This window comes from Dendropsophus ebraccatus, chromosome 6 (genome assembly GCF_027789765.1).
Source record: "Dendropsophus ebraccatus isolate aDenEbr1 chromosome 6, aDenEbr1.pat, whole genome shotgun sequence".
NCBI lineage: Eukaryota > Metazoa > Chordata > Amphibia > Anura > Hylidae > Dendropsophus > Dendropsophus ebraccatus.
The window spans coordinates 90840032-90867381 of record NC_091459.1 but is presented as its reverse complement, the minus strand read 5'-3'; the positions used below and the strand labels follow the sequence as shown (position 1 = coordinate 90867381).

The window sequence follows — 27350 nt, the reverse complement described above, 5'->3', positions numbered from 1 at the left end:
ATTTATTATTAACAAAATAACTTTAACCCATAGTAATAAAACAGTTTTAAATACATATGTCATTGATGTTAAATAGTGCTAAGGTTCACTATGACTTCATCATTTTGGCAGGGCACCAAATAGCACAAGGTAACAGAGAACTTGGAACTCACCTTTCAACCTAGACAGTACGTTTTTTAGTTGGAGTAGCTGTGTAAGCGTATGGCATACATCTGTGGCCCAAATAGCAGTCTTGGCAGCAGAATACTCACTGAAAAGGTCCTACTCACACAATGGCCTACCCGTATTATCCGTGCTAACCATCTCCTGGAGTCCAGAGCAAATTTTTCTGCTGCCATGTTGCCAAACTGCATGAATATGACAGCAATGAATAAAAAATATATATACAAAGTGCAAAGAATACATCTGAGGGTTGTTGCACTGTTTCTTATTACCCAGTTTCCCCACGTCATAGCATTCTCATCTATAGTAATTCTTGTGTTCCTATAGAAGACAAAAAGCCTAAATGAGCTGTGACATAATTTCCTGGGCTAGCAATGTTATCTGCCTATGACATGAGCTCCAGATCTGCTTCTCTGGAGGCCAGCACTTAGATCTTGCTCTTGACGTTTCTGTGAGTGCTGCTCCTTATCTGGCATCACTCAGTACTTGGGTGCGTTTCTCACTGTTCTAGGAAAAGAAAACTATAATGACATTTATAATTAAATCCAGCTTAGAGCACATGTTGCATAATCATCTGATCTCAGGCTGAATAAAGTGCAAGCAAAAGTGATTGCAATTACTAAGCTGCTCATACTGTGGTGGGTTGCATGCCCAGCTTCCTCACTGAGGTTCATATGGACATGTATTTGTTCCTATTAATTGGCACTTCATGATTACTTGAGGAGAGTGCTGATTGGTGGAGTGCCCGGTGGCTGGCATAAGCCTGACATATCAACACAACTGCCATAAAGTGATTACAATTAGATGGAAAACCAAAATATGCTACTCTGAAGTACATGCTGCCTCCAAGCACCTGACAAAGTTATACAACGTTTATTGTTATTCAATGCATAGATCAGGGCATTGGCAGTAAAGGGACTTATGGCTAGGCCTGTTCTCCTCAATTGTTCTCTAATATCGTGTAGGCCTCTGGATGGCAGACCTCCAGCACCACTGAGAGAATACAGGGGCATACCCCGCTGTACTGTTCCTCCAGCTGATTCTGATGTTGTATACCCCAATATGTAAAGTCCATTGAGAAAAAGAGACAATTTAACAAACCTGTAGATTCTACCACTGTAGTTAACAGGGTATATGGTGAAAGGCTGATCAGATAGCACCTTCCCTAAATTCCTTGCAGCTTTAAAGAGGATGTACCACCAGGTACATCCTCTTTAACCTGAAGCCACGGATCGAACGGCGCCGGTACGGGGAAGCCAGTGCCGCGGTTCGTTTTCCGGACCGAGGCCCGGTTCCCGTGCACTGCACCGTTCTATGCACCGGAAACGGCCGGTGCTCAAGCACTGGAGGCCGGCCGGCCCGCCCCCAGTGGGAGGGAATTCCCTCCCCTCCATGACACGGCTCCATTCATTCTAACGAAGCCGCGTCATACAGGGGAGGGAATTCCCTCCCACTGGGGGCGGGGCGGCCGGCCTCCAGTGCTTGAGCACCGGCCGGTTCTGGTGCATAGAATGGCACCGTGCACGGGAACCGGGCCTCGGTCCGGAAAACGAACCGCGTTCGATCCGTGGCTTCAGGTTAAAGAGGATGTACCTGGTGGTACATCCTCTTTAAAGAATGGCCATCAGCCTTCTGCCCTCCATGAATGCAGCAGCAATGGGCTTCCACAGCTCACACCCACAGGCATGAGAAGTGCTGGTGTGTGTGTAGTGGGCAAGCAGCCCTCTAGACCTCAGCAGCCTGAAACAAAATGGTGAAGAGATTTTCTCTCTCTCGGTTCATATCTGCCATGAGTTACCGACCCAATTTTGCATACAAAAGCCTTATCATAAGGACAATTTAATGTATGAATACATTAAACCATTATATTCTTGATTCTAAAATGGTGTTTGTAAGTGCATATTTGGTTCATATTGCAGGTAGCAGAAGGCTAATTTGGCCTTTAGACTTTGGAGGACATCCAGTCTATGCCAAACAGTTTGATATGTTAAAGGAAATGTCATCCTAAAATCACCTATTGACTTTGACCACTCTGCTCATCCCAGGTAACAAGGTCTGGGGCTTGTGTCACCCTCTAGGATGGGTCGCCCGACACAGGTGGCCAATAGGTGGTGCCAAGACCAAAGAATCAAAACACAGGCACAAGTATTCTCTCTACTCTCAAGTACTCTACTTATTTTCCTTCTAAAGTTCCGGCAGAGCACACTGCTACCCTGGGTTGGGACTCTCTCGACATCCTCCTTTCTACCTGTCCGAACCTCTTCTACCTATCAGCACATGGCTCATTCAGCATGGCTGCACCTCTTCTTGAGCTCTCAGCATAGGTCATGTAAAGATTAAAATATATTATGAAGTAAAGATCCTACTGTATATCACTGTATTAAGCCATCCTGCAGTAAAGAAGAGTTTATTTATTTTAACTGGACTCAGTAGTTATTCACTAAGCACCTACACAGCCATGGCATCTGCCTTGGGTCATCTCCCCTCCTCGCATCCTGGCAGGTTACCGGCCACAGGGGAAAGGGTATAGCCAGCCTATCTCAAATAAAAGCAGGTGTGCCATCATAACTGTTTGCCCAACTGGCACTGGCGTCTCGACAACCTAAGATCTGGCTGAGCTATATGCTGACCAACCACCACAGAAGTGGCGTCACCCGTTACAAGCTAGCAAGTGACCAGTCGAGCATAAACCACATAAGTCCTTGCTCTTCTTTCATGTTAGGAGGAACAGACTTTGATAGAAAACCCTCTGGGCAGAACAGGGTTTAGGGTCCTGTTTGGCTGATCGTCTCTGTCAGTCAAGACCTAAAATCGTCAGGTGCGCAATGCTACGTGTAATAGCAATGTGAGGCCAACAGCTGATGATTGTAGTATAAAATAAAGTATTTACTTACCTTACCATGTTCCCTGCTGTCCTCGGGCTTTCCTTGGTCTCTGCAGCTCTGCCTTCTGTTTCGGTCTCTGCACTGACAGGCTGCTCAGCCAATTACTGGGCAAGACAAGACCGCGGTCAGTGATTGGCTGAGAGGTCAGTCAGTGCATAAAAGAAAGCAGAGCTGCAGTAACAGTAAACATGGTAAGGTCGGCCTGTGGAATTGCTCAGTAAATGAGCGCTGATCGTTAACACTTTACGATCGGGCTGTGTAATAGGACCATTAGTGCTAGGGTAAAAATCTGCAGAAAGCGAAGTCTATATATCTAGGTACCTTTAGTAGCAATGATACCTAAAACAGACATATTGGCAGAAAAATTAGGGTGTAATTAAATCAGGCTTAGGCGTCTAGGGCACTCCGTAGCATTGAAAGTAGTGCAGAGAAGTCCAGCCAGTGTCCTCTTTTGCTTGAATCTGCCTCCCTTGTTCTGACTGATGCACTGGATGCACTTGGACCTAGCTGGGCTCTTGCCATGCACATCAACCTGTCATCTGATGGTAAAAACACACAAATTCCACAGGGTCCCCAAATCAGTTGTATCTCATGGAACCTGTAACAAAAGTTCCAACGTAAACTTGCATATACCACTTTAAAAAAAGTTATATGCAATAGTGAACAAAATATAAAATGAAATGTCAACCCCACTTTACTACCCCATCGGGGAACAGAATAACACCCATGGCTTTCAGATAATTATATTACCTTCTCACCACCTTAGTGTTACAATTTACTAATATGCTTGTGTGAGAAAAGGGGTTTAAAAAGGGAGAATAATGAACAGCACTGTTGCCTCTTGGCCGTGAAACACAGAAGTGCATCAAATATTAATGTACAGCACAATAATATTATAGTATATATCGACCATATCTTCAAAGTTACATATCATCCAAGCATATATATGGTCTTTCCCCGAAAATAAGACGCCCTCCTAAAATAAGACACACCAACTAGCCTAAAGTAAGGCATCCCTCTGAAAATAAGGAACCCCCTACTCTTAACTAGGGCATCCCTGAAAGTAAGGCGCCACCTGTTGCCACCCAGGACTTGCCTAATCCCCCTCGTGGAGCTTCACAGCCGACTCCGCAGGCAGCTTGGTCTATAGCCCCTACATCCTTCCACACGTCTTGCCGCACACCATCGCATGTCCTAACACATGCCGCTGTACGCCCCGCAAGGATGGGAGTATTCCGGGGAGAATGGAGGGGGGGGGGTTTGGGGAGAGAAATAAGACATGCCCTGAAAATAGGACACACTGCCTGTTTTTGAGCAAGAATTAATATAAGGCACTGTCTTATTTTCGGGAAAACACGGTAGTATCCAGGTCTAGCATTGTGAAGGTGCTAGTGTCGCTACAGTAAGTAAGTGGGTTATATCTGCTGGTATATGTAAGTAAAGGGGTTAATAATACTATCTCCAATGAAGGGCAGTGAAGGGGTTAATGCCAGTATCCTTTATGGTCTTGTAATGAAGAGGTTAATTTTCAGATACCTGTAGAGGGCAGTGGAAAGATTAATCCTGAATATAGAGTATCTAGTGGTTACTCACCCCTCCAGGTTCCAGGTTACTAATGACTTCATCTACTGGCTAACATGGTACAAAGATACAGTTTACCCTGTGCTCTGATCTCCAAACTAACACTGGATTACCTATAATTTGCCATAAAATTGCAACACTATGGCTCACAGTCTTCACTGTTGCCCTATGGGAAAGAAAGTTGTTTATAACCGATAAAAAAAATTTTTAAAAAAAGTTTACGATTACAATAGTTACAGGTTCCTTGGGATACTTTTTTATTTGACTATGAGTCGCAGTTTACTGTTGGTCTTGCAGTCAATATTTAATTAAATTTAGCTTTGCCTGGAATATTCTTGTAACAATGTATTTTTCTCCTGTGAGTTTGTGCAAGTGGCCAACTAAAGTGTCTACTTATGTTTTCTACATAAATATTTTGAAAAGATGTTTAATAATTTAGAATTTGATTGTCGAAAATAATGTATTCAGAGTGTGTATCTATTTCTCTTGTGAGAATAACAAAACATTGTGTTGCTATTCTGTACACATTCTTGGACTGAACACTAATATTGATTTGAAAATATAATGTGTTAAAAAGACAAGCAAAGGTACATAATATTGTGATAAAACATATTAAAGTGTGCCCAGAAGAAGAAACTTTTTTATCATGTCTTCCATGTCCTGAGACTTAAAGGGATTAATTTAAAGTGAATTAGATTGGTACATGCAAAAATAAATAAATATTCTTTCAAATCAACTGGTGCCAGAGATTTATAATTTACTTCTATCAAAAATCTCCAGACTTTCAGTACTTATGAGCTGCTGTATGTCCTGCAAGAAGTGGTATATTCTTTCTACTCTGGAGAGCAGGGGTGGTTTTATATAGGGATTTGCTAATGTTCTCAACAGTTCCTCTCACACACACAGGTGGCAGTAGAGAGCACCGTGTCAGACTGGTAAGAATAAACCACTTCTTGCAGCTAAGTACTCGAAGACTGGAGATTTTCAATTGAAGTAAATTACAAATCTTTGGCACTTTTTGACACCAGTTAATTTGAAAGATTTTTTTTCCTGGAGTACCTCTGTGGGAATGACTCCCTGTGTGTAATTCAGACCCCAAGATAATTTGAGACTTGATCCAACCACTCTATGCCAATCCCTCTGTGTCTCCAGGTGCCATTGCACTAAAGGTGCAAACACATCTGATTCTAAAGTAGGCCAAACCTGCTGCTGAATGATAGTATAGGGTGTATGGGGCCTCCCAACTCTTTACCAACGAGATAATGTCTTTACTCTCTGAGGGATTGATCAATCATTCAGCATCGTAACTCCTGATGCTTCCCTGGTTCAATACCTCAGATTTTATTATGCAAATGTAGGTGGGGTTGTCTGCCTTGCATAATGGCACGCGACTGTGTCCGTTACCCCCTACCTGCTCTAGGTTGCACTGTGTTGTGATATACTTTTTCTGTCAGCCTGCTTGTCCTTTGCCAGTTTCTCTTGCTCTGAGCTGGCCTGCTGGAGGATTGGGCTCCCTCTAGTGGCAGACATTTGCTTGTCAACCTGTATTTATAAGCTCAGCACACAGGCTCTGGAGTCTTCTGGCATGTTCTCCTGAGGGTAAATATAGTCTCCACCTCCTCACCTCTATGCTCAGTTGTTTCTCAGTCAGAAACCATGTCTGTTCTTCCTGGCTATTTGCCACTTCCCTGTGATCTTCTTGCTATTTGGATCTCCATCCATTCCTAGTATAAGCTCAACACCAGTCTAAACTACTTTTTAACGCTGCTTCCTACACTTCTACCACAGAGGAAGAGCACCCAGTCCCGCATTCCGGCACTCTTCCAGTTCTTAAGTCGGTGGTCACTCTTTGTAGTTGCTTTTCACTATGGCAAAGGGATAAGGATTCTATAATTGCATAATTAAAAATGTATTTTTGTATTTTATGCAGTAAAAGGATAAACACGATCATGTAAACACTATAGGCCCCATTATAATCAATGGAGTCCAGTAAATTCTGTTTGTACTGCCATATGGCAGCATATGATAGGGCTTTTAGTCTTTTTTAATAGGTTTTATGCTTTAGACCGTCCATTATTTTGTAGCCCATATTTGGACCTGTTTTATATTATCAATATCTTTGCCAACACAGAACTGCCGATATGATACTCGAACAATGGATTCTTTTTCCCCAAGTGAATTATTTTAGATTTGTTAAAGGAGGTTGGCTACTAACAGTAGTAGGTGCTCTGGCTCAGCTGAAGGTACACAAAGGCAAAGAAGCCTAATAGGCCCTTGAAATTATGTTCCTAATAGACTTCAAGCATATGGAGAAACATAGAAAACTGTCCACAGAAAAAGACCACCTGGCCCATCTAGTCTGCGTTTAGAATATGTCCTTTATAACTATCAGGATAGATATGTTTATCCCAGGCAGGTTTAAATTCAGTTTCTGTAGATTTACCAACCACATCTGCTGGGAGTTTTTCCCAAGCATCTACTTCTCTTTTAGTTGAGTAATGTCTTGTCATATTGCTTCTGATCTTTCCTCAACTAACCTCACATTGTGTTCCCTTGATGGAAGAATAGTAGCCAGTCATGGGTACAAGTCATCTTGGCAGTCTTTAGTAACTAACTCAGTACTGCAGTATACTTGAGACTAGGGATGGTCCGAACCAAGTTCGGTTCGGGTTCGTACGAACCCGAACTCTCGGCAATGATTCCCGCTGTCTGCCCTCTCTGTGGAGAGGGTGGATACAGCGGGAGGACCGCCTGGAAAACTGGGATACAGCCATAGCCATAGGCTGTATCCCAGTTTTCCAGGTGGTACTCCCGCTGTATCCACCCGCTGCACGGAGCGGGCAGACAGCGGGAATCTGATTCCGAGCGTTCGGGTTCATACGAACCTGAACCTTGGCAGTTTTGAACCATCCCTACTTGAGACCATGAGATCAGGAAAAGCTAGGCTCAGTGGTTAGCACAGTAGCCTTGCAGCACTAGGGTCCAGGGTTCAAATCCCACCAAGGGCAACATCTGCAAAGTTTGTATGTCCTCTCTGGATTTGCGTGGGTTTCCTCCAGGTACACCGGTTTCCTCTCAAAACATCCAACTTTTGCAGCCACCGGTAATCAAATGTGGAGTGTACGGGCTCAGTTCAGTGTCATCAAACCATAAGACCTCTGCACTGGCACACTGTCAATTCAGTGGACTTCTCCGAATCTACTTTTATTTTAGTCAGACCAAGATAAGTAGGCACATCTCGTGATGTAGAGCATTTTGGGCCCCTCTTAGGCTGTAGGGCCCAGGTGCTGTTGCTATGTACTGACCCCCTTTAGATATATCCTTGACATTGTTCATAAAGTTTTTGTTTATATAATGTAAATAGTGAAATTGCGTTCAAGGCAAGAAATATGATTTTGTTAAAGCCACACATAATGGAACAGTTTTTGATATGTATGTAGGTTTTTTGGATACAGATATATAATTCCATCCCGACAAAATGTATGTGTTTGGTGCTTCCGAAGCTTAATAAAATGTACTTCAGCATTTTTCATCCATGTAAGAAATCATCTGGGAATTTTGGAGTAGATAGGGAGCTGTTATTTAAATTTTCAGGCTCATAAACATCCTGTTCTACAGACAATAAAACAAATTTATTGGACCAAAACCCACGACTGAACTTGTATCTGCTGCACTGAGATTTGACAGCTGTGAGTTTTCCATAAGCAACATATGTGGGTAGTAAATTTAAGCTGATTCATATTCTGTAGCTTAACATAAGCCAAAAACGTAACTATATTAACTATGAAAAGTCAAATATTTTTTTCCAATGCACCTAAAATAATAAGTGAGGCAATTGTTTTGATTAAAAAAATGTCCTACTATTTTGTATGTACAGCTTGTATACAGACCTTTGGGTTCCTATGGCTACAGACTACAAGTGCCATGTTGAATCAGACTACACATGATATATTTGTGTATGACTATGGGGACCAATATGTCCCTGTTATGGATCTGTAGGCATTCTGCTGTCCTATAGAATGCTTATAGGGAGGAATATCTCTATGGTGCAGGTTGAGATGGGGTGCTACAATATCAACCAAGAACAAGCTGTGAGCACTATATATCACAGATGTACTGTATACAGCACTGTTCATTAATAGAGCTATGTGCTAAATTGATTTATTGTGTTCTGTCTATGCAAGTCATATTGTACCACATTGTAGAGCAACACATACAATGAGATAGCTGCACATATAGGATAGGTTACTATTGCATTAGGGCCCTTTGTGCAGTGTATATGTCCCTTTTGCAGATGTATGTAACTGGCAGTACTTTTTAAAATGTTTATGCCAAACATATGGCTTGTACACTGTATAAAATGATCTTCTTAAGTCCATTCTACCAACTGATGGGATGATGGGTATATGGGCTGGGATCTCTGACATTAGCAGGTTAAAGGGGTTGTCCAGCGAAAATCTTTTTCTTTCAAATCAACTGTTGTCAGAAAGTTATATAGATTTGTAATTTTATTTCTGTTAAAATATCTGAATTCTTCCTATACTTATTGACTACTGTATGTCCTGCAGGAAATGTTTTATTTTCATTCAGACACAGTGCTCTCTGCTGACATCTCTGCCTGAGACAGGAACTCCGGAGTAGGAGAGGCTTTCTATGGGAATCTCTATAAAAACCAAACTCAGCCAGAGATGTCAGCAGAGAGCACTGTGTCTGAATGATAACCACACTAACAACATTTCCTGCATGACATACAGTAGCTAATAAGTATGGGAAGAATTGAGATGTTTTAATAGAAGTATATTCTAAATCTATGTCTTTCTGACACCAGTTAATTTGAAAGATAAAGATTTTCGCTGGACAACCCCTTTAAGTGGTTGTCATCATTTCACTGTGTATCTGCAGGAGAACATTCTGCCGACACTGCCAAAAACTATTCTAAAAAAAATACACATTTAGCTCAAAAATTTTTTTTTTATTGAAATCAATGGAAGTTTTTTTTTTAAAGGTATGACTGAGGCAGAAATTGGTGTGAAACCATGTGGAGTTTGAACATATTAATATCTTTGAAATCATTGTCTCATCCATACAGAGAACCCTGAGCTGGGGACACCCCTATAGTATATCTGTCTTAAGTGGCATTTGTACAAGCTTTATTATATCAGAAAGGGTTAAAACTCACTGTGATAAAAGCGGTACAAGATGCAGATTTATACTGCTGTGAATAAGACATAGCTACTGTGTTGCTTTCTTGCAAGTTCTATTTACAGACACACAGACTGCTTATTTGATGCTTCCTGGGAAGAGAACACTAAACATGTACATGAAGCTGATGTTCTGGACATATGGCTAGATCTGTACTCGGCAGGAAAGTTTGACAGCTTATCCACAGGTTTCTGAAACTTTTCTTTTGTAAATTAACATTTTTATCCAAAGTTTTAAATGAATTTTCTCATTCAATTCAAATTCAAAAACTTAAATTTTAGGGCTGTAAAATAATAACGTAAACCATCTCTGTGTACATAGTAGAGTCCTGGAGCTGCAGACTGCTCCTGTATACTTCCCCTGATGATGATATGATCTGCAGATGAGCCAAACCCACTGTTGCCCAAGTGATTGGTTGCAATGTGTTCACATCATCGGGAGAGCCGAACGTCAGAGGTCATGATTTATAAATCCATATTCAATATTCATTCTTCCTTCCTGTTTTTCATGCGAGTTACTGGATTTCACAGAGTATTTTAAGACCAGTCTAAACAAAGTTATGAAGAAATTATTGGGTGGGTTGTGAGGTGTCTGAAATTCTTAATTTAGCCCATTGCTCATGTCCAGTAGAGGTTACATAACAGCAAATGGTGAAATGGAATTTCTTAGACTGCTGCCTGTGACCTTTCAGGTGCCCGGCAATTTGGTGTGGCAAGTTTGTTCCATGTATAAATCTTGTGCTGATGTAATTTCCAGTAGACACGCACAGAACTTTTGTTGTTCTAGGTGGCCTTCTGTGGCTTCTGCTTAAAAAATAAAAATAATAATTAAAGTGGCTACGGCAAATATGTTTTTTTCCCAACTGGTGTCAAAGTTTTATATTGATTTGTAATTTACTTCTTTTTAAAAATCTCAGGTCTTCTAGTACTTATCAGTTGTTGTGTGTCCTGCAGGAACTGTACTCTTTCCAGTCTGACAAAGTTCTCTCTGCTGCCACCTTTGTCCGTGGTAGGAAGTAGTAGTAAATGTCCATAGAAAACCTCTCCTGCTTTGGACAGTTCCTGTCATGGACAGAGGTGGCAGCAGAGAGCAGTGTCAGACTGGAAAGAAAACTTCTTGCAGGGCATACATCAGCTAATAAGTCCCAAAAGACTTGAGATTTTTAAGTAGATGTATATTACAAATCTGTATAACTTTCTGATACCAGCTGATTTGAAAGAAAAAAAAATTACTAGTGTTCCCCTTTTAATTACTTTAAAGCAGACAATACATTTTTGCATCTAGAGATGAGTAATCTGCTCACCAGCAGCATCACAGCAAGAAACCTCAAGAGTTGAACCCTACACATTGAACAGGCTGCACTGTGCTGGGGAAGATGTATACAGTGCACTACTATAGATGGTATTTGAGGAAGAAATTGTTATTGACGCACTTGATTTTCTCTCTTACTCTCTCACCTCGGTTATATCGCCCGCCCTTTAAAGTAAGGTATTGCATTTTATTGTGGTGAATTTTATCCCTTGAAGGGATGTGCAAAGGAAATATACAAAAATTAGAACACAAAATGCAATCTGTTTCTGCAAGAAACCTATTAGAACAGAAAAATGTAATCCGCTTACCAGGCACCCTCCACTCTGCCAAGCAAGGGGCAGCTGGTTAAATGCGTGAGTCTCCCATTAATTTCAATGGGGTTCATTGCATGTAAGTGCTCCCTCAACACGTAAAAAGTAATTTTTTGTTAAATTACGTTATTTAGACAGATGATCAGGATTATTTAGGCTACTAAATAGAGGGAAGCTGTTTGAAATAAGAATGAGCATTAAAAGTCACCATATTCTGACCCCTGAAACTTTATTTTTCTCTCTATGAAGTTGTGGACTCATTTCTAGCACAATGATTTGTAGCTTTTATCTATACCAATTTGGGTCTATGGGGCTTTTTGATTGCTTGTTATTTAATTTTTCTGAAGTGTTACATGACTAAGAATTTACATTTCTGGTGTTTTTTATTTATTTTATATTTTTTTTTATCCCTGGATCCCATCCTAGATGGATGGCTCCCAAGTTTCTTTACTTACAACTTGTACTGTACTTTCCAACAGTAGGGTGCAGGTTTGGAAGGTCTATAACTTGACCTGGCCAGAGGCCCACTGTGGTTCTAAGACAATGCTATGGGGCCCTTCTGCAGCATGTCCCCAAATGTCCTTTGCTCAGTCTGTCTTTATTCTTAGGTAGTACCAGGTAGAGATGATGACCAGGACAGTGTTTTCACCAGAAGCTAAGAGGCAAGCTTAGAGAGGGCTCCTCCATACTTTAGGGAGATTTCTTAGGGCTGTGTGTGCATGTTAACCCCAGTTCCCAGCCATAACTGATATGGAATCAGGTAAAGTGCAAAAGATGGTACAAACAATATGTACAATAAGTCTTCAGGGCGTGTGCAGAGAGGGGTGGAGCATAGACGGGAAGGCTGGGTGGGGGAAACAGGACGTTTTGAGTGTGCACCACAAAGACTACTGGGAAATGTCTGATAGCCGTGTGGGGCAAGAGAGATGGAGCAGGCAGAAAATTGCATGTTGTTTGTTTGTAAGTTTTTTTTTTTTTTTTAATTTATTGTTTAACAAGGCTGCTCGGATTTCCTCTTAAAGATATGTGGTAGATAACGTTAGGGTTGATAGTGTTGCCATGTCTGCATCTTGTACAGTTTAATGTGTGAGTTGCCTAAATTAGAACTACTTATTACCAATGTCTAAATGCATCAGACAATATATACAACCTACAATGCAAAAATAGATGCTAGACAATACCTTCAAGAATCAATACTTTATTGTTACACATATAGAAAATATATATTTAAAAATATATTAAAAACTGGGAGATACGAAAATACTACAGTAAATGCATCAGATGGCTCACAAGGCAGATGGGATACTGTATGTCCCATATACACACATAAATAGATGATAAGTCACTTAATCCCAGGGGGGCAGAGGTAAATAAGTCATGCTAAGTAAAATACTCCAAAGTGCTGCAGTCAGTAAGATATAAATACAAATATGTATATGTATAAGTATGCTGCAAGTGCCGCTACAAGAACAGAGATGTATACAAAATTAGCCTACAGAGATATGCAGGGTACAAGATGTAATCGGAAAAATAAATATACTGAAAAATATATTAGGTTTGTATACTTATACCTCAAAGTACAGAGAGTTTGCTGCCTGGTAAGACCACTCACCCTTTAATGTCAAGTTTAATGTGTGAGTGTTATATGCTCCTGATACCCAGTGCCTCTGTCAGCAGCTTTATCCTGATGAGGTGCTGGGTGCCTGTAGTGCTGGTTATCTGTGCCCCGTCACTGTGTCTGTCACTTTAATAAAGCTGCTGACAAAGGTTCTGAGTCCATGGAAACAAGGGTTTCTTATACCATGGCTTGGCACTCCCTGTTTAAGATGGAGGCAGCATGATTACCTAATACACCGCTTTCATCCCTTCCCGGAGCCAGGCCTGAGGAGCAGATGCCAAAGCAGTGTCTCAGGACAGCACGGGATCGGGACAGGCAAGTGTAATATACTGCACAGGGGATACAATAATTATAACTTCTTTGAGGGGGGGGGGATAATACCCTCTCAGGTCAGTAAGCCATAGAAATGCTAAAATAGGAATAAATGCAGATGCCTCCCAATGTGTACAAGAACAGATCTGGAACCTCCATATTTCATTACAGTCTCGTGGATCACCGGAGCTGGACCAGGACTGGTGACAGTAACCCAATAATCACACTAGAGCAGGATCGGGTTAACATATTAGCTTAACTGTTCCGACTGGAAAACCTTTTGCCAGCAGTAGCTGTGAGATGTGCATACTTTATTAGCATGAGCATTCAGAGTCCTACAGACTTGGATCCTACCCTGTTAACCTGGACTAGAGACTATCTCATTTGCTAAGAGGAATTATGTGGCCAAGGGTCACTATTCTCATACAGAATATACACTACACAGAAATATTAACCATCTATGAAAAAATAAAAACAAACCCACTTCACTGTATGCAAAATAATTATATTGTTGTGCAATAAAGATACATTTTAGCAGCAACTTACAGAGCCCAAACAGAGTTAGGCTGGATTTACACTGCATTTTTGCAAAAAACGTTTTGATCCGTTTTTTCCATTGACTTCTATTATAAAAAACGGATCAAAACAGATCAGTTTTTTTTTTTTTACGGACACAGAAACGTTGCTGACACTATTTTTTCTGTCCGTTAAAAAAACGGATGCGTTTAACGTATGCTAAAAATGCAGTGTGAACCCAGCCTTATGCAACCATCCAACAATTATGCATTAGATGGTGGTTTGTACAGTGGCTCAGGGAGGCTGCACTACTAAGACACGTGGACAGAGATTGTCCTTACGAAACAACCCCTTTACTCGATTTCAAAATTAGAAAATCAGTATTTGGTATTCTTTTTGATCGTGCATTGTTTTGAGGACTGTGTATTCACCTGTTTGTTATGTTTATCTTCCTTGTATGTCTGTCTATGCTGCCCGAAAGGCTCTTTGGCTTGTCTATATTGTAAAATTTAGTAAAAATTTAAATCACAAAAAAAAAAAAATCTGTATTTGGTATATATAATGAAATGAAGGACTTATTGGGAACAGGTATACAAACAGTGCAATGAACTTACCTCAGCTGCTCCTTGCCATTTAAAGTTAGTTCAGTTAGTCACTTTCTCCTTGGAAACAGAATACAGGTTGTCATTTTTGTCCACATTCACTGTCACTTTTTAGATAACGTTGCTAAGGCGTAATGAGGAAATTGTTGAATGACATTCAACAAACCTTTACAATGCTGAACCTAGTCCTAATCCTGCAGCTCATATTGAAGCTGGACCACAGCTCTGACTGATCACCCAATGTTGTATACTTTTTCTGCCTTGGCTGTTTACCGTTATAATCAAAGCATTTGACATGGTTCCCAGAGTTTGGCTCGCCTGACATTTTTAGCTGATTAGAAGTCCTAGTTCAATTTTCATTCTAGGCTTCTCTCCCCTCTATTTCCTGAACTGGCAGAATACCAGACTGAGTTACTGATTTGTTCTACTTAGTAGTTGGTGGTGGTGGTGGTGGGGGGGGGGGGGTGTGTGTGATTAATTTCAACATTTAAAATGTCAGTTTCTTTTCCTATGTTTTTTCCTGATGCAAGTTTTTCTCATCCTAAAACCTGGGTTATACTAAGGCTGGGTTCACACTATGTATATTTCTGTCAGTATTGTGGTCCTCATATTGCAAACAAAACCAGGAGTGGATTAAAAACACAGAAAGGCTCTGTTCACACAATGTTGAAACTGAGTGGATGGCCGCCATATAACAGTAAATAACGGCCATTATTTTAATATAACAGCCGTTGTTTTAAAATAACAGCAAATATTTGCCATTATATGGCGGCCATCCACTCAATTTCAACATTGTGTGAACAGAGCCTTTCTGTGTTTTTAATCCACTCCTGGTTATGGTTGCAATATGAGGACCACAATACTGACTGAAATATACGTAGTGTGAACCCAGCCTCAATGTGCACCATTATGTAGAAGCGAATGCATTTTTATTATCTGTTTTAAATTGAAAGTCCCACAATAAGAAATACATGAAGGTGGTTCATACTAACACGTATATTATCTGTATTTTCAGGTAGACCTGATAGTGTTAAAGGATCATGAAGAATCTCTTCTTGGCTTTATTTCCGGTGGTTTACCTGACCTTTGTGCACTCTCAGATCAACCCTTTCTCTCTCGAGGAGCTTGGTTCAGACACTGGAATCCAGGTGTTTAACCAAGTGGTAAAGAACAAGCCTCATGACAATGTGGTCATCTCCCCCCATGGAGTTGCATCGGTACTTGGCATGCTTCAGCTTGGTGCAGATGGCAAGACGAAAAAGCAGCTGACAACAGCAATGCGGTATAAAGTCAATGGTCTGTACTTTTAAATTTTGATGGTTTTTGTTGAAGAGATTTTGTAAAATTTGGCATTGTTTACTAGGTATAAGAAGTGCTTAGATTAAAGTCAGGAAAACTGTTCTGCAATTTCCTATTTATTTTCCTGCTGGCAGGTACAGCGACTGAGGCAAGAATGCCTGTTCCCTTTCTATGCTCTGTCAGATTGAATAGGAGAATTGAAGGGACACTTTTTGCATACTGCAACAAGGATTGAAGTACTTAGGCTTTTACTGTTAGGGTGGTATTACAGGGAATGATTATCGTTCGAAAAATCATTAAATCGTTCGGAATAGAATGATCATTTTGTGTAATAGCAGGCAACGATTAAACGACCAACGAGAAATCGTTGATCGTTTAATAGGATCCGGACCTATTTTTATCGTTTGATCGTTCGCTCATCATTCGCACATCGTTTGCACATCGGTCGCTGGAATAAGAATTCACAGCTGAAACGTACGCAATAGCGACGACTAAACGACCACAAGAACGATCATAAATAACGATCATCGTTTCGTGTACTTGGGCTAAAGATTTCGGGTCGTTTGCCTTAGCGGTCGTTTAAGATCGTTAATCGTTAGTCGTCGGAAAATTGCTTGGTGTAATAGTACCCTTACTCTCCATAGACATCTTTTGAAAATGAATGCCCCACTAGTAGACATGAGCAAACCCTGAGCACAGGGTTGCAGCCCTAGGCATTCATGGAAAACATAGGTACAAGATTTACTTTATTAAAGGGGTTATCATTATCTAGAATTAGAAACAAAACATAGCTACTTTCTTGTTAAACAGCACCACCCCATCCTTGTTAGACAGCACTACCCAAGTGTGTGGTATTGCAATTCAGCTCTATTCATTTCATTGGAACTGAGCTGCATAACCCACACCCAAACTAAGGACAAGAGACGTGCTGTTTCTGGGAGAAATGTTTTGCTGTGTTTTTCTAAGCCCGGCCAACCTCTAACTTTATACATTGTTATGTAAAAGAGGAGCCGTGGAGCCTCACTGAAGAGTCTCAAAACACAGGACTAGCCAGATATCCTTTCGGGAAGGACCCAGCCAGGGGGCAGCTCCTGTTAGGAAACCACAAAAAAACACCATATTAAGTGGCCCTATAAGTCAATGTAATGACAAGGGATAAACCAAGGCTAGGTAACCATCCACATACAGCTGTTTCCGGGTGTTGCCCCTCATCAGTGTGGAGCAGGATTCTGGTTAGGTGGGAGCAATGCCTAGTAGAGCCATAAGAGAAACAGATTGCTGAACTCAGTGAGACCAGCCAAACAACAACACTGCCGGCTGCTAGTGAAAGCGCTCAGTGCAGTGAAGTCCTAGGTGCATTGCCCACTGGGAAACATGAATACATTGTTGTCAAATTGTCAGGGTCAGCTGTCAATGTCCAACTTGTGGGCAGATCCAGCTACTATTACACAGTTCTGTTCTGTATGGGGCACAGTTGGCCACTATTGTGGATGTCCAATCATGGGGTCTTTTAAAACAGGGTAGTTTCGGTAAGCCACAGCTCAGACTCCTGAATTTTATCGGGCTGACTCCGACTTCAGACTCATAAATGGCCAGTCAGACCAGGGGAGTTATTTATCACACTGGTGTAATGTCCTTCATGATCCTGGGCCGACCTCTGAGTTAATGAGGTAAAAATATAAAGCAGATTTTCCTCTGTGTGCAGTGGATGCAACGAGTCTCCAGCCTCCATGTCTTGAACAACTCAGAACTAGACTAAATTGACCCGGTGGTCTTTTCTAACCAACTATTCACCATACACAAGGAAAAACTGCTAACAATACCAGATAACTATGATATAGAGGGGTCAGCCATAGGCCCAGATCTATCAGCTCCCTGTCAGCATCTGCGCTGCTGAATCGTCAGGGCCCCACTCAGCCAGTCAGTGACTGCAGCTGTGTCCCGCCTCACTCACTGGTTGAGTGGGCATTTCTGAGTGGGGCCATGACATCACAGGATCAGAAGCCCCGGGATGAGGTGGGGGCATGAGCCATTTTGCTGCACTGTGGGGGTATGGGAACAGGTAGATAGGACTCCTCTGCATTTTTCACTGTTGCCCAGAATACCCTTTTAATATCTGCCTCTCTCTCAATCACACACACACACACACACAGCCTGCTACAGCCATAGCGCGCTCACACATATATACACACACGTGCACACACACAGCCTGCTGCAGCTATAGAACACACACAGCCTGCTGCAGCACACACACATACAAACAGACTTCTGCAGCCATAGCTTGCGCGCACACACACACACACACACACACACACACACACCCTGCTGCAGCCATAGCACACACACATACACACAGCCTGCTGCAGCAATAGCGCACACACATACATACACAAACACACAAACAACCTGCTGCAGCCATAGCGCACACATATACATACGCACACACACACACACACACACACACACACACACACACACACACACACACACACACGGCCTGCTGCAGCCAAAGCACACTGAAGAAAAACACAATCTTCTCCCAGAGAGAAAAAACCACATTGAGGACAAAGGATACTGCTACACTACTTATGTCTTCTCTTCCTCTTCCATCTCTGTATTGCTCGGGATATCTTCATATTACACTGCTGTTTATATAAAATCCATCCAGCATCCAGAAAGAAAACAATACCGATCTCCCCCCCCCCCACACACAATAGACTCTTCCAGATCAGAAACAAACTGCCAAATAGTGACCAACAGCCTCTCCCTGAGCCCCCTTATCTAATAGGGCCAGTGCTTTATTACTGATATATGGGGGAAACTAAATGTATGTGAGAGAGGGTTTTTCTGGTTGTTAGAAACAAGGAACCTAAATTGAAAGAATATAAACTATAAGGATGAGGAACATTTATAATATTCTTATGAAAACTTAATTATAAAATTTGGAAAGATTTTTTTTTAAAACTAGAGTTGGTACATTTTTTCCAACTCCGGCCTAAACTAGCTGTGACTTAGATTCCACAGCCCAGCTTTAAATTGACTCTGTACCCACAATCTGAACCCCCCCCCCCCCCCCAAACCACTTGCACCTTCGGATAGCTGCTTTTAATCCAAGATCTGTCCTGCGATTCATTTGGCAGGTGATGCAGTTATTGTCCTAAAAAAATACTTTTAAACTTGAAGCCCCGTGCCAAACAGGAGTATCTGTGCCCTAACTTTGCACAACCTCTCTGTCCCTCCTCCCCACCCTCTTCATCATTAGGAATGCTCCAGGCAGATTGCCTCCTATTCCCCACCTATGTCAGCCCGACACATGGGCTGGATCGTTAAGGACCTGTGCAATGTTCAGCATGTAGAAAATGTTTCAGTGGCATTCCTAATGCTAAAGAGGGTGGGGAGGAGGGACGGAGGGGTGGTGCAAAGTTAGGGCAAAGATACTCCCATTTGGCACGGGCTTCAAATTTAAAAGTATTTTTTAGGACAATAACTGCATCACCTGCTGAACGGACCACAGGACAGATCTTAGAATAAAAGCAGCTATCCAAAGTGGTTTGGAGGGGTTAGACTGTGGGTACAGAGTTGAATTAAAAGCTCTTTAATTGTGAATTTCCGTCTCTATGTAATAATATAAAGCAGGTCAGGTATAGGAAATACAATTGTGGCCTTTAGCTGCATGTAATTTACACTGATACAAAAGCTATAGACGATCATAGAAGACAGCCTTAAAGGTCTTAGGATTGCTGCACAGAACTGAATATGTCTGGTGTTGTCCCAATTTAATTAATGTAAGTTCAATATTTATTCCTTTTTACATTATTTGCTGAATGTCCTAAATTTAATAAATGTAACTATTTTTCAGTTGTTGGGAAAATACTAAAAAGAATCAACAAGGCAATAGTGGCAAAGAAGAATAAAGATATTGTCAGCACGGCCAATGCAGTGTTTGCCAACAGCGGATTCAAGATGGAGGAGCCCTTTGTCAGCAAAAATAAAGAGGTCTTTCACAGCCAAGTGAGAAGTGTTGACTTCCAGGACAGGAACACAGCTTCCTCTATGATCAACCAGTGGGTAAAGAATGAGACAAAGGGTAAGCAGCTCACAGATGTGCTACACTTACTAATGTGGGTACTGTGGACATTGAATATATAAGAAGCCCATGAAAACCCAGTCTATTAGTGGGTCTGGGGACTTACTAAAATTGTACTTTTAGATGCAATCTTGAAATGATAAACTCTTTAAAATTTTTGTTTCCAGATGCAGAAGCTGGATGTATATATTTATATGTATAAATTTATAGGTCATCTACTTCTTCTTCTTTTTTTTTTTAATAACTACGACTCCTCAATGTCTAAGAGACAAAACGTTTTTTATTTTTGCATGACCAGAGCTGTTTAACGGCTTAAAAGGGTATTCCGCTCAAACATAAATTTTAATATTTTAACAATTTCTTCCTTACTTGTTGTTCTCTCTTTAGTCTAATTCCCCCAGTTCTGAGTTGCTGCTTTCTTCTGTAGACAGAAAAAAAAACTCCCCTTCTAAAATGGCTGATGTAACTGGCAGGCTTTATCTACAACTTTGTACCTTCTCTGTAATGCTGGGAGGGTTAATCTAAGGTTAAGTTGCTGATGAATTCACTGTGATTATCCCTTCTGGCATTACAAAGTTTAGGTCTATAATAATAAAACAGTTTAAAAGGTACTCAGGAGAAAAAAATTGCTTTCAAATCAGCTGTGCCAGAAAGTTATCTAGATTTGTAAATTAATTTTAAAAACACTGAAGCCTTCTAATACTTTTACGTCCTGCAGGAAGAGTGGTGTATTGTTTCCAGTCTTACACAGTGCTCTCTGCTGCCACCTCTGTCCATGTCAGGAACTGTCCAGACGAGGACCAAATCCCCTTAGAAAACCTCTCCTGCTTTGGGCAGTTCCTGACAGAGTACAGAGGTGCAACAGAGAGCACTGTGCCAAACTGAAAAGAATACACCACAGTTGATTATTCCCCCCCCCCCCCATTTTTTTTGTCTTGAGCACTCTTTTAAGGGGTTATTTAGCAAAAATATTTTTCTTTCAAATCAACTGGTTTCAGAAAGCATAAGTCTACCCATACTTATCAGCTGCGGTACGTCCTGCAGGATGTGGTGTTTTCTTTTTACTCTGACACAGTGCTCTCTGCTGACACCCCTGTCTGAGACAGGGACTGTCCAGAGAAGGAGAGGTTTTTCTGTGGGAATTTGCTGCTGCTCTGGACAGGTGCTGTTTATGTCAGCAGAGAGCGCTGTGTCAGACTAAAAAGAATCCACCACTACCTGCAGGACATAAAGCAGCTGATAAGTATGGGAAGACAGTAGATTTTTACATATAAGTAATTTACAAATCAATATAACTTTATTAAACCAGTTGATTTTAAAAGAAGAAAAAAAATTGCTGGGGTACCCCTTTAAATGTGACTTGACCACTAGGCCTCAACAAGGGACTGTGACAATTGTTCAGCAACTGTTTTAGTGTTTGAGATTGTAACCGTCAAGTGGTAGAGAAACTAGTAAGCTGTATGCTGCAGACAGAAAATTACTCTTAGGAACCACTTAAGGTGGCTAAATCCCCCAAGAGTGTTTGCTTTGTATTTGCATACACCAACAAGTGCAACATTATAATGGGGTAGCTCTACATCGCTAACACCCAACACAAAAAGTGGTCTATGTACAATATGTCTGCCATTTCTGAATGGTTGATGCAGTGTTTATCTATCTATCTATCTATCTATCTATCTATCTATCTATCTATCTATCTATCTATACACATACATACAGTGGTGCCTTGGATTATGAGCATAATTTGTTCCGGGACCACGCTTGTAATGCAAATCCACTCTTAAACCAAATTTTCACATAAGAAATCACTATATGCAGACAATTGGTTCCACACCTCAAAATAAATTATTAATTTATAAATGAATAAATTATTTTGACGAACATGTAGAACAGATGAAACAAACATTTAGAAACAGCTGAATATGTCATATTATAAGTCCGTTTTGGACTGGGGTACCTTGGGCCCACCAGGGAATTTAATTCTAGGGGCCCACCCTACATATACCGGATATAACCAAACCTTTGCACAGCGCTGTGTATGTGACCCGCAATGCTGGCTCACTGCTGGTAACTTGTCAGTCACTCTATGCAAACAGTATAGGATGCCACATAAGTATCTTGAAAGGAGAATTCCCATTAAAGGGGAACTCCAGGTAGAGGTTAAAAAAAAATAAACTTCTGCAGAAGCATAAAGCATTACTTACCTATCTATTCCATTTTTGAAACTACCAAAAATCCATTTGTTTTGGGGGCGTTTGTTCTGTTTTGTGTTTCTGCACTTCCTGGTTTATCAGTTGTACACAGTACTACAGGTTCCAGAATGCAATTCTATTTTTTTGCACTTACGCTGTTTACTGTGCATGATCAGGAATGTGATCGTTTGGGAGAATATGCAAGCTGCGATACCAAATATGTTTATTTATTTGTATTCATAAAATAGGAATATTAATAATTTTTATTTATATAGCGCCAACAGATTCCGCAGCACTTTACAATTCTGGGGTACATACATAGACAAAAAATAGACATTACAGAGAGATACATGTAATTATCCATACATGAGGAGTGAGGTCCCTGCTCGCATGCATGAGCTTATCAGGAGGGGGTGCGAGACAGAATGGCAGAGGGGCAAAGTGCTTCTTTGTTCTTCTGGTCCGGCCATCATTATAAATAAGGCAGTGCTGGTAAGGGTGGGTGAACCTGTCACCAGCCAATACCTGCATGCACAGGTCTACGTGCTGAAATGCTTGGTGTGTGTGTGTGTGTGTGGCGGAGGTAGGTGTGTATGTGGGGGGGGGGGGGGGGAGGTTGAGGGTAGCAGTCAAAATTAGGGAACCTGGTAAGCCTGCTTGAATAGATGAGTTTTGAGGGCACGTTTGAAACTTTGTGTATTGGGGGTGATTTAAGAAAAGCAAGAATGGGAGGTATTTCAGTATGAAATTTGGGAGTCTATGTAGAACAGATGGTATAAAGTGGCCTCCATCATAACTATATGGAAAGGTATGGAGGTCATGGAGCAAAGAGTAAAAACGTGGTGTGAACGAGACCTTAATATGGTGCATTTTTACACCGTCTAGTTTAAGTTTCCACTGTCAAGCTAATTGACTTTATTTAATTTAAAGAGGTACTCTGGCAAAAACTTTTTTATCTTCTCAAACCAACTGGTGTCTGAAAGTTATATAGATTTGTAAATTACTTCTATTTAAAAGTCTTCCAGTACTTATCAGCTGCTGTATGTCCTGCAGGAAGTGATGTGTTCTTTTCAGGCTGACACAGTGCACAGTCTCTGCTGCCACCTCTGTCCATGATAGGAACTCTCCAGCGCAGTAGCAAATCCCCATAGAAAACTTCTTCTACTCTGGACAGTTTGTGTCATGAACAGAGGTGGCAGCAGAGAACACTGAGTCAGACTAAAGAGAATACACCACTTCCTGCAGGACATACAGCAGCTGATAAATACTGTTTTTTTTTTTTTTTTTTTTAAATAAAAGTTAAATACGAATCTTTATACACCAGTTGATTTGAAAGAAAAAAAAGTACCAATTTAATTCTACTGAATTCACTACAAATGTGAACCAAGTTTAAGACTGTTGCACATCTTCCTGCTTTTTGGTGTTTTTTTTCTGCCATGTTCTCATTTTAGTGTAAAGTTTAGTTCTCATTTTATCCCCTGCCCTGTGGGGCTTTTTGGGTACAAATCATGTGATTCTTTATCATGTGATTCCAGGTTTTATGTTGAAGAACTGGGGAAAAAACAATAATTTCCATATAGACATGACAATATTCCCCCCTATAAAAGCTTGTGGCAAAACACAAAAACCCCACCATAGCAGAAAAATGTCCTATGGGTGTTGTGTTTCGATTTTCCCCACTGACTAACATCTGGTCTCTGCGTTTTTGAACCCCAAAAATGCCATATGACATATTTCTGAAAAACGCCTAGTCTGAGTCCAGCCATATAGTACATGAGAACATACCCCTCTCCTAGTTATTCACAGGATAAGGGATAACAAGACCTAAAGAGAATTAATGGAGCACTGTCCCCACTGTTTATTTGAGGGGGATATGTTTCCCACATTCTCATACCCACTGGGACCCCAACCAATCGGCTTGATATCCCCTATCCTGTGGGTTTTGCAGGGGGGGGGGGGGGGGGCAGCTACCTAGACCACCCCTGCATGTATGGGTGTGGGGGCACAATACTCTGCCTTGCCCCTGATCCTGCCCACACACACAAGAGCCACTGGGTTATGTATATATAATGTATATTTATGGTGGTGTCCGTGTTGCTATGATTGGTGTGACCTTGTCACTTGATAAAACCTTTTGCCAAGCCTTGTAGATGTAGGTATAAGCCTTGTGATGCATGTTTTTTCTTCAAGATTTGAGTGTTCCTTTAATCCAGGGATATGCACATACAAGCAGGAGTTCCACCAGCCACTACTCCATACTACTTTTGCGTATTGTGCAGGGGATAGATCTGTGTAGCAGGCAGATGTCCAGCTTTATGACTCTGCAATATGTGATGGACCCCCAACTCCCCTAAGTTAAACCAAAGAACGCAAAATAAAGACACAACACATTGTAATCAGATGTCAAAGGGTCCCAATTTTATTTAAAATTACATGACACTGAAAATGGCAGACCCCCGACTCACAAAGAGTCACCCTCCAGCACTCAGGCGAGGAAAAAACCCCTGTGGGGGAAACCTCGAGGGAGCCATGGCTGGAGAGCTGCCCCTCCCCTGGGCTTAGAGGGTAATACCATACTATAAGTATAATAAACTGGATGTGAGAGAGATGAGGCTGCAATATCTGTCACCTTATTGATGGCTAGGCGGCTGTATCTCTTCTCCTTCACAGATCCAGGTCCCCTGCTAGAACCTCCAAATTTCATCAAGGGTAGGGGGCAGTAAATTAGTCAAGCTCAAGGTCCTCTGGCGCATCCAAGATGGCACTGATCAGTGTGCGGTGCATTGCTTTATGGAACCTTCTTTATGACATAAGCGCTTGTCATCACAGTGCATGGTTGCCATGGTTACTGCAGGTAAACACATCTGAAGCATTAACCCATTAATGACTGGCAATGTGCTTTACTGTAGAGGTGACTAAACACACTTGTGTCCAAGCAAACAGCCTATGGTTAGGCCACACTAAGGACACTAAATAATATGGTTTGATGTGGCCCATAGCAACCAATCACAGCTCAGCTTTCGTTTCTCAAATTACTCTGGTAAAATAAAAGCTAAACTGTGATTGGTTGCCATGCACAATTTAGACAGTCTAATCTGCCCATAGCAACCAATCAAAGCTCAGCTTTAATTTTATAAGAGCTTGTTAATATATGAAATGTGATCTGTGATTGGTTGCTATAGGCGAATCAGATTGTGTTTTGTCTCTGGCAGGATAATAAAGCTGCTCCATTGCTGTAAAATCTTATGATGATGATGATGATGATGACTGAAAACACATGACATCAAGTTTCCCCATAATGCTTTGCAGTCAGCCCTTCCTCCATACCTCCCAACTTTTTGAAGGGACATTTCTATACACAGTTTAGAAAACCACTGGTATACAGTTATATACGGCGGATTTGTTAACATGAATGAGACAGCTGACAATCTGATTTCGTTGTATGTGGAAAGGGCAGCCAAAGAGTATTACTACATTTCCCAGGCTGTCATAGGAAATCGGTGATCACCAGATTAGTTGATCAATGGAGAAACTGCACTGACTGTACAAAAGGGGCTGTCAAGTTGTTTAAAAGTAAAATAGTCCACAGTATTAAAGGGGTACTCCAGCAAAAAAATTATTTAAAAAAAAAAAGTGGTGCCATAAATTTGTTCTTTACTTCTATCAAAAAAATCTCCAGTCTTCCAGTACTTATTAGCTGCTGTATGTTCAGCAGGAAGTGGTTCTTTCCAGTCTGACACATTAATATCTGCTGCCAAAGTAAGTAACTGTCCAAAGTAAGTTCCTGGCATGGACAAAGGTGGAAGCAGAGAGCAATGTGTCAGACTGGGAAGAATACACCACTTCCTGCAGGACATACAGCCGCTGATAAGTACTGGAAGGCTTGAGGGGTTTTAGTAAAAATAAATTAAAAATCTATATAACTTTGTGACACCAGTTGACTTGAAAGATTTTTTTCTTAGTTTGACATCCCCTATCCTATGGATTTTAGGGGCAGCACCACCTTGGGCCCACCTGGGAATTTGATTCTTGGGGCCCACCATACCTTACACCAGATATAATAAGCACCAAACCTTTCACATTACTATAGTGACCTTGGTCAGAGCTGTGTATGTGACCAGCGATGCTGGCTCACTACTAGTAACTCTTCAGTCTATGCGAACAGTATAACCCGCCACTTAAGTTTCTTGAAAGGAGAAGTCCCATGAAACTAACAAATCTCAGGTAGGCAGGGGGGTGCTGGAACATAATAAAGAAAGTATATTTACTTAATCCTGTGCCCCTGAATGTGCTTCCTTAATGTGCCCGCTCAGCCAATCACTGACTGGGGATGGACACCGCTGCAGTTATTGACTGGCTGAGCAGGCAATCCATCAGGTGAGTATGTGACATTGAGCTGGGGCCGTGACATACTCAGAATCTGTTAAAAAGTGACTGAAAAACTTCCAGCAGCTGTGGGAGAGAGCGCGGTCCAGGGGCACAGTGACTGGTAAGTATAGTTTTTTATTATCTTCCCACACTCCACTGCCTGACTATCATTTGTTACGAGACTTCTGTCAGCTGTAATTCGCGTTCCAAACTGCTGACACTGTTAGATGTTGTTAGGTCAAGAAGACACATGGTACCTTACATATATTTATCTGTGCTTCTATAGCATAGAAATAGTTTTTTTTTCCTCTGGTAGAAAGAGTCAGACAGGGAGGCCCACCTCCTACCTGGGGCCCACATAGGGATTCCCCTGTTCCCCTGTAGGCCAGTCCGAGCCTGTTATAAGTTACTGTACAGTATAACAATCAGCATGTGGAGTATTATGTATAGTAAATGCATAAACCTGAAAACACAGCAGCATTTTGTAGATACAGTATGATGCTGCAAATCCCCATAATGCAGCAGCTAGAATAGAGAAGCACAGCTGATGTCAGAGGTCTGTGTGGTCACATGACAGCAATGGGGAAGGGGTGTGTGTTCAGCATGGACCAATCAGGATGTAAGAATCACAGAGCTGTGTAGGAAGACAGTGACAGAAACTTCTCTATGCAGCAGTGTGAATGTGTAAGTGCAGGCACATTATAGCAGCAGTGTGTATAGCTAAGTGTGAGTGCAGGCACATTACAGCAGGAATGGAGAGGATGGGAAACACAAGGGGTAACAGAGACTGCAGTGAGTATGAAGGAATGAGCAGGACATATGTGGGCACTAGGGATGAGCGAACTTTTGAAAAGTTTGGTTCGATCCGGCAAACTTTCGTGAAGTTCGGATTTGACCGAACAGA

The 27350-nt window shown here is 41.4% G+C and overlaps 1 protein-coding gene across 1 annotated transcript in view; it reads left to right on the top strand.

Moving 5' to 3' along the window:
- Positions 1-27350, top strand: part of SERPINE2 (serpin family E member 2) — a 51801-nt gene that overhangs the window by 13337 nt on the left and 11114 nt on the right. Inside the window, exons 2-3 of the mRNA XM_069975361.1 lie at positions 15516-15796; positions 19659-19886. Coding sequence (XP_069831462.1) covers positions 15541-15796; positions 19659-19886 — 484 coding nt within the window. The 5' untranslated portion in view covers positions 15516-15540. The remainder of the gene's footprint in view (positions 1-15515; positions 15797-19658; positions 19887-27350) is intronic.